General features: G+C 50.7%; 1 protein-coding gene across 1 annotated transcript; it reads left to right on the top strand.

Moving 5' to 3' along the window:
- The first annotated feature begins 1,022 nt into the window (after window positions 1-1,022).
- Window positions 1,023-10,591, top strand: tgfbi (transforming growth factor, beta-induced). Its single transcript, XM_008420973.2, has 17 exons — window positions 1,023-1,234; window positions 2,161-2,259; window positions 6,017-6,081; window positions 6,150-6,307; window positions 6,375-6,539; window positions 7,596-7,742; window positions 7,822-7,963; window positions 8,043-8,255; window positions 8,496-8,633; window positions 8,712-8,854; window positions 9,000-9,136; window positions 9,201-9,331; window positions 9,755-9,879; window positions 9,952-10,054; window positions 10,126-10,175; window positions 10,244-10,268; window positions 10,337-10,591. Exons 1-17 carry the CDS (start codon window positions 1,122-1,124, stop codon window positions 10,396-10,398), a joined length of 2,016 nt encoding a protein of 671 aa, XP_008419195.1. The 5' UTR covers window positions 1,023-1,121; the 3' UTR covers window positions 10,399-10,591.
- The last annotated feature ends 1,781 nt before the right edge of the window (window positions 10,592-12,372 follow it).

The raw sequence follows: 12,372 nt of genomic DNA, 5'->3' as shown, positions 1-12,372 counted from the left end.
ACACACACACACACACACACACACACACACCCAGACACACACACACTCACTCACACACACACACACACACTCACTCCTGGTGCTGCAGAGGAAGCTCTAACTGGAAACACATTGAGGTGGAGACGCCCAGTTCCAGCTCACTAACTGGGACTGGTCTGTTCCCAGTTCTGGTTTCCATCAGACTGATGATGATGAAGATGATGATGATGATGATGAAGCTCTGATTCTTTTCTGTTTGGTTCAGTCTGTGATAAATTCATCATATTTTCAATCAGAAACGTTTTCAGCTGTTAAATCCGATAAACTGATCTGAGACGTTTCAGTTTCTAATGTTTTTCCGGTTTTCCTGGTCACTCAATGTGGAACGTGGAGGCTAACACTGGCATTAGCTGCTAGATGCTATTTTATGCTAGCACAGCTTCACTAACATGCTAACGGCTGTTAGCACAGCTTGAGCTTAACAACAGTTTCCAGCGTCCAATCAGATCGTGCCAAAGCAGAAATTAGCGAGGAAAGCACTTCCTGCTGTTAGCATTAGCATTAGCTTTACGGAGCTGTCAGAAACACGTGAATAGAAAAGTTCTGGATCCGGAGTTCGGTTAGTCCAGACTGAAAGGTTCCAGTTCAACGTTCAGGTTCTGCACTGGGAACCAGTTCATTCAGCCCCTGCAGAGGTCAGAGGTCAGGTCTTCTGACCCCCCATCATGTCCTTCATGATGAAGTCTCTTCACAGCCATGATGTTTGGTTGCCATGACAACACCTGCTGAGTCCACAGTGTCCGACCGAACCTCCGGGTCATCAGAACCTGACCTGCTGATGAGTTTCAGGTGCAGTGAAGCCCCGCCCCCTCCGCTGGCCACGCCCCTTCGGTTTTCCAGCTTTGTTTGGAAAAGAAGGATCCCAGTCAGAGTTGTGAAGGTTCGGTTCTGGTCCAGTTCCCTCAGCGGGCTGAGGTCAGAACTTTAACTGGGTCTCTGCCCCTCCTCCAGGTCTTCCTCCTCCTCCTCCTCCTCCTCCTCCTCCTCCTCCTCCTCCTCCTCCTCAGGCAGCAGCAGAACCCTGGGAGCAGAGCAGCAGGACGGTTCGGACGGCACCAGGAGTTGGACTCTTTTTAGTCGAGATGAAGTCGTGGTTGTTGGTTTCGGTTCTGGCCGTGGTTCTGGCCGTGTGCGGGTCCCGGTCTCCGTACCAGACGGTTCTGCAGCACAGCCGGATCCGAGGCCGGCAGCAGGGGTGAGTGTCCGAACCGAGCCGAACCGAACAGCTCAGAGTTCTGCTCCAAGACCCGACAAACGGTTTCTTTAAGCGCATCAGAAGTTCTTCTGGGTCCGAGCAGGAAAAGTTCTGCAGAACTTGTCCAGTTCCGGACATCTGGACCTGCAGGGCGCCCTCTGCTGGACGCTCAGGATAATGGAGCAGGACAATGACGTTGTCACGAGTATCACTGTAGTATCACTGTAGTATCACTGTAGTATCACTGTAGTATCACTGTAGTATCACTGTAGCAGTGAAACCTACAGCAGGTCAGTACTACTCGGTACCGGAGGTTCTGCCAGAACCGCCTCAGTGGACCAAGTTAGTTACAGAGGGAGTCTCAGTTCATATGAACCGGTTCTTTTAAGGTGGACTGAGTCTCATAAAGGTGGAACCAGGTCATTTAAGGTTGACCCAGCTGGTACTGACCCAGTTGAGGTTCTGGACCGGGTGATTTAAAGCTGCAGTTTGTAACTTTTCTATTCTGTGATCAGATCTCTGCTTGTAGCTACAGTCTCAGAGCTGTCAGTCACACTTGTGTATATGCTGCTCACCCCTCCCCGTTTCTCTCTGCTGCTACAGTCTGCCATAAATGCTAGGCTAGTTAGCATAGCCTCAGATGAGGCAGGAAAACAGTTTTCCTGTGATGGTAAGTCGTTTCTCTGCGATTAGCAGCGAGTACGTGACTTTGATTGGCAGCGCTAAGACCCGCCTCTTGGCTCTGATTGGTTGTTTTTGGTTCATCTTTTGGACGGAGACGGATGAATCTGTCGCCATGGTGACATCCTGCAGTCTCAGGAGGAATGGACCCGACCGGCTGAGCTGCTGGTTCAGTCTGTGACCCATTCCTCCTTAAACGAAGCTGTGGAGGTTCTGCTGACGTCTGTTTGGGTTTTCTGTTTCAGGCCCAACGTCTGCGCCATGCAGCAGATCAAAGGAACCAACAGGAAGTACTTCACCAACTGCAAGCAGTGGTACCACCGCAAGATCTGCGGCAAGCCGACGTGAGTCACCGAGTGAAACTAGACCGAGTCGTTTCAGGTCAACCGGAACCATCCGGGCCGGGCTGCTCGGTCAGCTCAGGACGCTGAACGCAGCCCAACCGCATCAGGGCGGAAACAAACAGGAAGTGAGGTTTTTGTTTGCAGGAAGTGGACAGCTGAAGCAGCCTTTAGCGGAGCCTGACTGCAGTTTGTGACCCGGTTCTGTGTGGATGGGGAGTGGGAGCAGGAGTGGTGGGGTTGGGGTGCGATGCGTTCACTGACCCAGGCTCCTTTCATCACGTCAGGGTTTAGGTTTGCGGTCTGTCTTCTTCTGCTGCGACGTTCGGCCTGCAGGCGCCGCGCAGCCTGTCGCATACGGACCTGATTTACTTCCAGATACGGTGGAAACTCCAGAATCGCGTCGTCCAGTCTGCCATGTGACGTCGGAAGGAAGTCGCATGTGGGGGAAACATAACATTGTTGGATGCCACTCAAATCTGACTTTTTTCACCCCAATGCGACTTTTGTCGACTGTTTTCATGTCAGGCTGAAGGGCGTTAAAAGTCGTACTGCGGTGGAATGTGGGATTGGTTTCCTGTGTGAGATTAGCTGCTGGTGCCAGTGGCTGGCCTGCAGTACCAGGACATGCCACCAGGTGTCACCTGTCCAGGTGTTTCTGTTACCTGACTCCAACCGTCTGGATGAGCTGCAAACTTCCTGCATTCATGAAAACTGTCTGGACTCCGAGGGAACGAGCCTCCATCATTTTCCAGATTGTTCTGGAGGTTTTCTAGAAGCTGGAGGGATGATGGGATCTCAGGGGGGATTCTGGGTAATTGGTGGAATCCGACTGGTTCTGGATTTGGCTGGACCAGACTGGGTCAGACTGGACCAGGCTGCTGTCCTGTCCAGGTTGAGGTGACGCCATCAGTATGTCTCCCAGACGGCGTCTGGGCGATGGAAGCCGTCATAAAGAGCGCAGTGTTTCCAGACAGGAAATGGGATTTATTCCTGCGGGAGCGTCGCAGCGCTGCAGGTTTATGTTGGAGCCGGTTCAGATTCCTCTGCTGGATGTTCCTGGAAACGGAGCGGCTGAGTTACTGCGCCTCGTCTGTCTGGATCCACAGCCGACACCTTGTTTAGAACAAACGGGAGCCGGTTTTCCATCTGGACGGATAATCAGGACCAGCCTTTGCCGCGGCGCTGATCTCCATCTGTGGACGCTTAGTGCCTCCAGACGCCGATGGCGCTGAGCTTAACGAGCCGCAGAGAGCCGGCCCGGTTCAGGGAGCTCACCTGAACCCCAGCTTCTACACACAAGCAGAACCGAGTCCAGGTTCTCTTTCCCAGATTTCCCCTCCGGTCAAAGAAGATGAAGAAAAACATCTGAACGACTTTGGGTCAAACCCACCGAGGTCCAGAACCAACAGGTCCGGTCCAGATTAATGAGAAGCAAACAGAAACCAGATCAGAAGTCAGGCAGTGGTACCGGGTCAGAACTTTGGGTCTCATCCCGACCAGATGAGCCTCCAGAGGTCAGGAGGTCAAACATCCCAACTCAGAGCCAGCAGAGCCGCATGTTCCTGATATTAGCATTAGCATGCTAACCCTCAGCCTGGATGCTTTTCACATTTACCATCGGCCATTGAAGATGGCTGCCATTTCTTAAGATGGCAGCCATTTTGAGCCTTTTAGACCAGTTTCCATGAAATGTTCCCGCCTTCATGACTTGGACGAACTTTTTGTCTCGTCATGTTCGTAAAACGTTAAAGTGACGAAACGCAGCAGAATCAGAAACTGAGGATTTTACCGTTAGCGAAATGAGAGACAGACGACTTCATAGTTAGCATTAGCTTCTGCTAACATTTACGTATTTAGCGGTTAGCTATTTGGGTTCTTCCCGGCGGTTCTCCGGCCGTCTCGGATGCCTGTTGGTTGTTGTTCTCTCAGAGAAAATTTACTTTACGAGTCCAGTCGGCCGGTTCTGCTTCACGGTGGAAGTTCTGATATGATTCATTGAGGTGGGTAGAACTGGGACCGGGTTCTACCCAACCCGGATCAGAACCAGCAGCTGCTGCAGTAATCAGTGGATGAGTTTCTCTGATGCTGAGACGTTAGAAATGCTCTGCAGCTGGTAGAAGGCCCACTTTTAAACCGTGTTTATGAGCCTCTGAAGGGCCACGTCAGAGGTCAGAGGTCAGCCTGATCTCTGGTTTCAGCTGGGACAACTGAAGCTGTTCTGACTCCAGATCTATAACTCTAGATTGTTAATCTAATTACATCAGTTTAGGGCTGAAACGATTCCTCGACTGATTCGAGTTCCTCGATTATTAAAATCCCTTGAGGAAAATGGATCTGCCTCGCAGTTTCGTTAAATTGTTTTATTATTTGGCGCACCGCGTTCCGCCCGGGTCCTTATTTGCGGCGCGTAGTGATGTCACTTCCGCCTATGAGTTGTTGCTAACTAGCAGCATGACGTTGAATTTTCCGCAGATTTATCAGGTTTTGGGGGACAAATGAGCAGTTAAATTGTGCGGCGCGATGCTTGAGGCGCGTCAGTTTTTCTGCTTCCCGAACCGCGACGTCACACTGGGCGGGGGAGAGATGGATTACTCAATTCATTCTAAAAAAATAGCTTCTCCACCTTATTCCTAACCCCCAGGAGGCTTTGCGTGATTTATGGGCGCGGCTTCCGCTGCTAACCGGAACCGCCATTTGTTTACATGTTAGCAACTCGCTAACCGGCTTCCACAGAGGATTTATGCTATAAAATATGTGGGAACTCCAGTTATCACTGCTTACATGTAGCAATATTGTTTTACCGCTACCTACAGCTAATGCGGGAGGGATGGCGACTTGAAGAAATGGCTGCAAATAACCCGCACTAGCATAGTTAGCTACTTCACTGACTCAGTTGCTTCGGATGCTCTACTCTGAGTCCCTCCCGGATGACCGAGCTTCTCTCTCTAAGGGAGAGCCCAGCCACCCTGCGGAGGAGGAAACCCATTTCGGCCGCTTGTACCCGTGATCTCGTTCTTTCGGTCATGACCCAAAGCTCATGACCATAGATGAGGGTGGGAACGTAGATCGACCGGTAAATCGAGAGCTTCGCTTTTTGGCTCAGCTCTCTCTTCACCACGACGGACCGGTACAGCGCCCGCTTCACGGCAGACGCTGCCCCAACCCGCCTGTCGATCTCCCTTCTTCCCTCATTATGAACAAGATCCCCAGATACTTAAACTCCTCCACTTGAGGCAGGACGACCCCCCTGACCCGGAGAAGGCTCTCTACCCTTTTCCGGCTTTTTTGCACCATATGAATGAAATCGTAATTATTTTAGGACACGTGGCTCTGACACCTGGGCGTGTTGATGTGACGTCAGCAGGTTGAATGGAAGGCGACTGGCTTTGTGTGTATGAGGAAGTGGCATAGTTTGGCCTGGTCGGTCTGTGTCCTTGTAAAGTTTGAAGCATGATAATCAAAATGGAATAAATCGATAATCGTGACAGAAGAAAGAAGTGGCCTGGAGATGATTGACACACGGACAGATGAGATTCCCCAGTTAACCTCTACCACCATTTAGGCTCTTTAAATATACATATTTGAAAAGTTAAATTGACATTTGTGACTGTACACGAAATAGATCAGCAAATACTGCAGTAAGCATATTGGAAGGGAACGCAAAAGGAAAATGTCCCCTGGAGGACTCCGTAGATTTCTGTTGCCTCTGAAGAGAAGTTGCCCGTTGACTCGGCCCGTTGCTCCGTCTCCTCCGCAGCGTCATCACCTACGAATGCTGTCCAGGTTACGAGAAGCTTCCAGGGGAGAAGGGCTGCCCTGCCGGTACGTCATGTGACCTCTGACCTCACCTGTGTTCTGCAGCATGAAGTTCTGACGGAGTTCTGTTGCAGCGCTGCCTCTGGTGAACATCTACAGCACTCTGGGCGCGGTCGGCGCCTCCACCACCCAGATGTACTCGGACCGAGCCCGGCTGAGGGAGGAGGTGGAGGGACCGGGCAGCTTCACCTTCTTCGCTCCCAGCAACGAGGCGTGGGCCGCCCTGCCCGCGGTCAGTATGGGCCTCGGGGTCGCCGGGGGTCAACGCCGCCCGCGCTCACTCTGTGGTCCTGTTGCAGGAGATCCTGGACGCTCTGGTGAGCAACGTGAACATCGAGCTGCTGAACGCGCTGCACTACCACATGGTGAACCGCCGGCTGACCTCCGAGGAGCTGAAGCACGGATCGTCCTTCCCCTCCATGTACCAGGACTCGCACGTCCACATCCACCACTACAGCAACGGGGTGAGCAAGATCAGCTCTGTGGACGCAGCTACACAGCTAGCAGCGCTAACGCTAAAGCGCTAACGCTAGAGCACGAGTCAAACATTAGCCCTAACATGGGATTTAGCAGAAGCTAATGCTAAACTACTAACTTCAACCATGTTGATATCCATCGTGAGTCAGTGACATGCTCTATGGCAGAGTATATCGCCCTCTGCAGACTGAAACGTGTCATTGCACCGTTCCCCTCTGGTTGGCGCTTCAGGAAGTGATTCTGGATCAGAACTTTCTCTCCTGGTTTCAGTTTCACAGCTGTTGAAGTTTGCTAACCGCCGCGGGGCTCCAGGAAACACGACGCAATGAAAAACATTTGCTGCACTGCAAAAAATTAGAAAATTACTGGAACAGATCAAAGCTGTTTTATTTGGAATGGAAGTTGTGACTTTAATCACACAGAACTTTATATGTTGTTTACTTTTTATCATTCAAACCTACAAACACCTGCAACAAAAACCCAATCTCCAGATTTTACTATCCTTAATTAATACATACATTTTAAGTTTAGTGCTAAAACCTTTAAATCATATCTGACCTTTAAACACTAAATCCCTCAGGCTGCAGGTTAAACCATCATTTTGTGTTGATGTTTGTTTTCTGTTTTATTTTTATTCCTGCACATTTCTTGTTTCAGTGTGGACAGGAAATGGAACAGCTGCGTAAAAACACTTCAGAATAAGAGCATGAATATAAACATCTTAACTGCTTGAAGAAAGAAAACTTCCACACAGACGCTGAACTTTATTCAGCTGAAAGTTTACAGAGCAATCAAGTAAATTAGTGCTGTAAAAATTAGCTTAATGGAAGCTAAGTGCGCTAAACCGCTAACTAGCAAAGTGCTGAAAGAACATTGGCTCTGCTGTTCGCGGGTTAGCAGATGTTTTCCCTCAGCGGGTTAGCGCGGGGACGTTTTCTGACCGTCACAGCGCTCTGCGTGATGATGTCACTTCCTGTCTGAGGGCTGCAGCAGACGGTTCCTCCGTCTGCGGTGGATCTGACCGGCAGGTTGTCGTCTCTCAGATCGTGACGGTGAACTGCGCCCGCCTCATCAAACCCGACCAGCACGCCACCAACGGCATCGTCCACGTCATCGACCGCGTCATCACCGCCGTGTCCAGCGACATGCAGTCCATCGTCGACGTCGACGACGACCTGGAGACGCTCCGCGTGAGTAAAGCCCTCAGGGAACTCCTGGTGTGATGATGAACATGCGTTCTGACATCACTTCCTGTCTTCACGCCTGCAGGCGGCGTTCGCAGCGGCGGGGCTGAGCACCCTGCTGGAGAGTCCGGGTCAGTACACCGTCTTCGCTCCCACCAACGACGCCTTCGCCAAAATTCCTCGGGAGACCCTGAACCGGATCCTGGGAGACCCCGTAGCTCTGAAAGGTGTCCGTCTCTCTGCCTGATGGTAACCCAGTGTCTCCGGGCGCTGCTGACCTCTCGCTGACCTCTCGCTGACCTCCAGACCTGCTGAACTACCACATCCTGAAGCAGCTGCAGTGCGCCGAGTCCATCGTGTCGGGAACGTCCGTGGAGACGCTGCAGGGCGCGGCGCTGGAGGTCGGCTGCGACGGCGACCAGATGACCCTGAACGGGAACGCCATCGTCACCAAGAAGGACCAGCTGGGAACCAACGGCGTCATCCACTACATCAGCCAGCTGCTCATCCCAGACTCAGGTACCGGTTCTGGTTCTGGTTCTGAACCATCTGCTCAGCTCCTGAACACACTCACTCAGGACAGGGGGCCCAAACTGAGGCTCGGGGGCCACTTCTGGCCGGTGCAGGTGGAAACTTTTTGTTAAATTCTAACAGGAAAAGTTGAGATGAAATATTCATCGTTTTAGAACCAATCAAAGTTGAACCGTCAGGGTTCTGGTCTGGTTCTGGTCCGGTTCTGAAGCCCTGCTTCACCTGCAGCTAAAACTCTGCTGGAGCTGGCGGAGGACTCGTCCGTTTCCACGGCGACCAGGCTGTTTGTGGACGCCGGCCTGTCGTCCCACCTGACGGGCTCGGAGGCGCTAACCATGCTAGCGCCGCTAAACGACGCCTTCAAAGGTAACACGGCAGCTGGAGGCTGACCAGGCCACCTGGTGAACAGGTGAGGTGACCACTTCCTGCCGCCTTGTCCAACAGGAAGCATGGCGATGACCCCTGACCTCCGGGCGCTGATGAAGAACCACCTGCTGAAGCAGCAGCTGTCCTCCAAGGCGCTGTACCACGGCCAGCAGCTGCAGACGCTGGGCGGCCTCACGCTGCGCGTCTTCGTCTACAGGAACGTAAGAACGGGGTCAGAGGTCACGGGGTCGTCAGCTGGAGAACCTGATGGAGATAACCTAGCAAACAAAATGTGGCATTTTAATCCTGTTAATAACTAAAACCTGAACCATGAACGTTCTGGTTCTGATGGTCCGTCCTGTCCAGAACCTCTGCATCGAGAACGCCTGCATCGCGGCTCATGACAGAACCGGCCGCTTCGCCACCATGTTCACGCTGGACAAGGTTCTGGCTCCGCCCACCGGGACGCTGATGGACGTCCTGAAGGCCGACGAGCGCTTCAGGTGAGTGTCGCACAACGGGCCGCCCCGGTTCCGACCCGCTCTGACCCGGTGCGTCCTCTTCCAGCCAGCTGGTTGGCGCCATCCAGACGGCCGGCATGACGGAGCTGCTCAACCAGCAGGGGGCGCTCACCTTCTTCGCTCCCACCGACGAGGCGTTCAGGGCCCAGCCGCCGGCCGAGCTCAGCCGGCTGCTCAGTGAGTGTGGAGGTTCTGACCCGGGTTCTGGTCCAGAACCGGGTTTGTTCAGTGGTTCTGATCCAGAATCAGAACCTTTGTGGGTCAGGAAAAAAAAAGATTGATTATTGGCACATCCTGAAGTTTTTCATACAATTTTATAAATTCATAAAAAGATAAAATTCCTTATTTAATATTTTATTGCCTGAAAGTCAAAAACATGTTGATCATTTGAGAAAAGCTGAAGATCTGTTATTGATTAGCTGATTGATTATTGGACAGTAAAAGGGACGAGGTCCCTGCAGGGGGCGCTGCTGCCTCTCCCTGTATATTCCTGACACTATAATCAGGACGCCTCCTGGTCGCCATGGAGACGGATCATTAGGCCCGCCACAACCAGGAAGTGGCCGGGCTGCAGCAGCCAATCAGCCTCTGTCTCTGCAGGAAACGCCGATCAGCTGGCGGCCGTCCTGCGGCTTCACCTGGGGGAGGGGCTGCTGGTGAGCGGGGGGGTCAGCTCCCACACCCGCCTGGCGCCGCTGCAGGGCGACAAGCTGGAGCTGGGCGTGGTCAGTGCCGCCGCCGCCGCCTGATTGGCCGCTGGGCGACCCGTGGCTGCGCTGACCGTGTCTCTGTTGCAGAGGAACTTCACCGTCTACGTCAACAAGGTTCCTGTGGCCGACGGCGACCTGATGGCCACCAACGGAGTCGTCCACGCCATCAACGCCTTCATCAGGCCTCTGGGTAAGCCCCGCCCCTCCTCAGGGTAGGCGCCGCCCCCTGCTGAGGTTCTGACCCGGCTGTCTCTGTTGCAGCTCCGAAGCTGGACCGGGAGCAGGCGGATGGACCGGCGGCCTCAACTCCAGTAAGAAACCAGTAACCAACCAGTAAACCGGGTGATGGTTCCAGTCTGACCTTTGCCCTCTGTTGCAGGTCGACTCCCGGAGGTTCAGGAACGGTGAGAGTCGGTTCTCCAGCTAATGGAGCCGGTACTGGTTCTGGTCCTGACTGTGTTTGTCTCCGCAGACGACTTGTTTGAGCGGGTTCTGATGAGCCGCTCCAGCAGAACCATGAACCGGCGCCAGTGAGGGGGCGGGGCTTCCAGCAGAACCACTTCCTGCTTCCTGTTTGCTGTAGAACCAGTTTGATTCTGTGAAATCCAACTCAGATCTTCTGTAAAGTGTGTCGTCCTGCAGCAGGTCGCAGTCCGGACCCGGACCAGAACCGGACCGGACCGGACTCACATTTGTAAAATAAAGCTGAGAGTGATGCTCCTCTTCATCAGTTCTTCATCCCTGAACCTGAACAGAGTCCTGGTTATGATAATTATAATAACATATAATCAGTGGTGGAGAAAGTACTCAAAAAATGTACTTAAGTAAAAGTAAAAAAGTACTAGCTTTTAAAAATACTTAAGTATTAAAAGTAAAAGTACTTGCTTAATGGATTACCTAATCGGTAATATCATTAAGTGAACCGATCGTATTTAGTTTTAATAAATTAGAAATATGCCATTTTAATGAACAATGCCACAGATAAAGCATGTTTTTATTGTGTTTATTCTCTGTAACATATTTTAGAGTTAGATATGTGAATCTATGCATCATAATTTCAGGGATGGAAACATCTGGTCTCCTGTCCTAACACAGCATGAACTTCACTTTTTTGCCACTAGTGGCTTTTATTTTGAAAGAAATCCAACAGAAAGGGGATGGAAAGAAGGTGGGTGGGGGAGGACATGGAACCGAGGAGCCACGTAGCAGAGTTATAGTCAAGACCAAGTCAAGACCAGCACCCCGCGCGACGTGACACAAAAAATTAACTTTTACCATCAAAATTGCTTCTCAAATTGAACTGAAAGATTCACCTTCCCATAAAAAAATCTAGATATTTAATACTTAGAGCTGAAATCAATTTAATCAGTAAAGATCCGTCCAGAAGAATCGGATCGTTCCTGAATGTCATATCACTATATTGCAGACTTTGGTCACAGCGTTGTTCCATATATGCGACACCTCAGTCAAAACCTCCACACAGTAATTCAGCGCATGAGTGACTTTATTTCATCACAGATGCAACATGTGTCTCAGTACAGCTAGCTTTGCTAGCACAGATCTTACCTTTCTTTAAGCTTTCCTTCCAAGTGAYGCTAAAAGTTGGACGAAGTCTCACCGTCTGTGAAAGCGAAGCGCTGCTGATTTTACATGTCGCCATATCTATGATTTATGCAGATATTATATTATAGACAAACATCTCCTCCCGCTCAGAGGAAACCACTGCGCATGTCTGGAGCTCCGCAGCGAGTAAAGGTGGAGCCGATGGGTGACAACAGACACTAAGTCACGTTATTGCTGGGGTGGGCAACTCCAGGCCTCGAGGGTCTCCTGCAACGTTTAGATGCATCTCTACTTCAACACACCTGAGTCAAATAATAAGGTCGTTAGCAGGACTCTGGAGAACCTGCCTGAACAGAGGAGGTGATTCAGCTGTTGGATCCAGGTGTGTTGGACCAGGGAGACATTAAGAGCTGCAGGACTCCGGCCCTCCAGGACCAGGATTAGCCCACCCCTGCATTATTGCTTGGATTTTACGGCGCCACCTGAAATCCCTGAACTTCACATTTTAACGGAAGAAAAGAGCAACGGGACTTGGATGTAACGAGACAGTTTGTATAAATGTAGTGAAGTAGAAAGTACAGATACTTACTGTAAAATGTAGTGGAGTAAAAGTAGAAAGTATTAAATTTGCCTTTATATTATTTAAATATTTAAGTAAGAGAAAATACCAGAGTATTTCTTTCAGAAACAGGAATATGAAATCCATAGCTAACACCAATGTTATGYAATAGTAAATAAAGGTTTACTTTTAATATATTTGTGTCTTATCATGAACTATCTAAGATTTCAGTTTTAGTTTTTGTACTAAAAAGCTCAACTGTTTTTTTGCAACAGCAAAATGTTCCTTTATTGGTTTTTGAACGTTTTAAAGTTTAGATTAAATATGCATTGATCTGTGGGTTGTGTCAGTAAAACTCAAAAACTCTAAACTTTACATTCTGATGT

This window comes from Poecilia reticulata, linkage group LG10 (assembly GCF_000633615.1).
Source record: "Poecilia reticulata strain Guanapo linkage group LG10, Guppy_female_1.0+MT, whole genome shotgun sequence".
NCBI lineage: Eukaryota > Metazoa > Chordata > Actinopteri > Cyprinodontiformes > Poeciliidae > Poecilia > Poecilia reticulata.
This window is presented reverse-complemented; position numbering and strand designations above follow the sequence as displayed.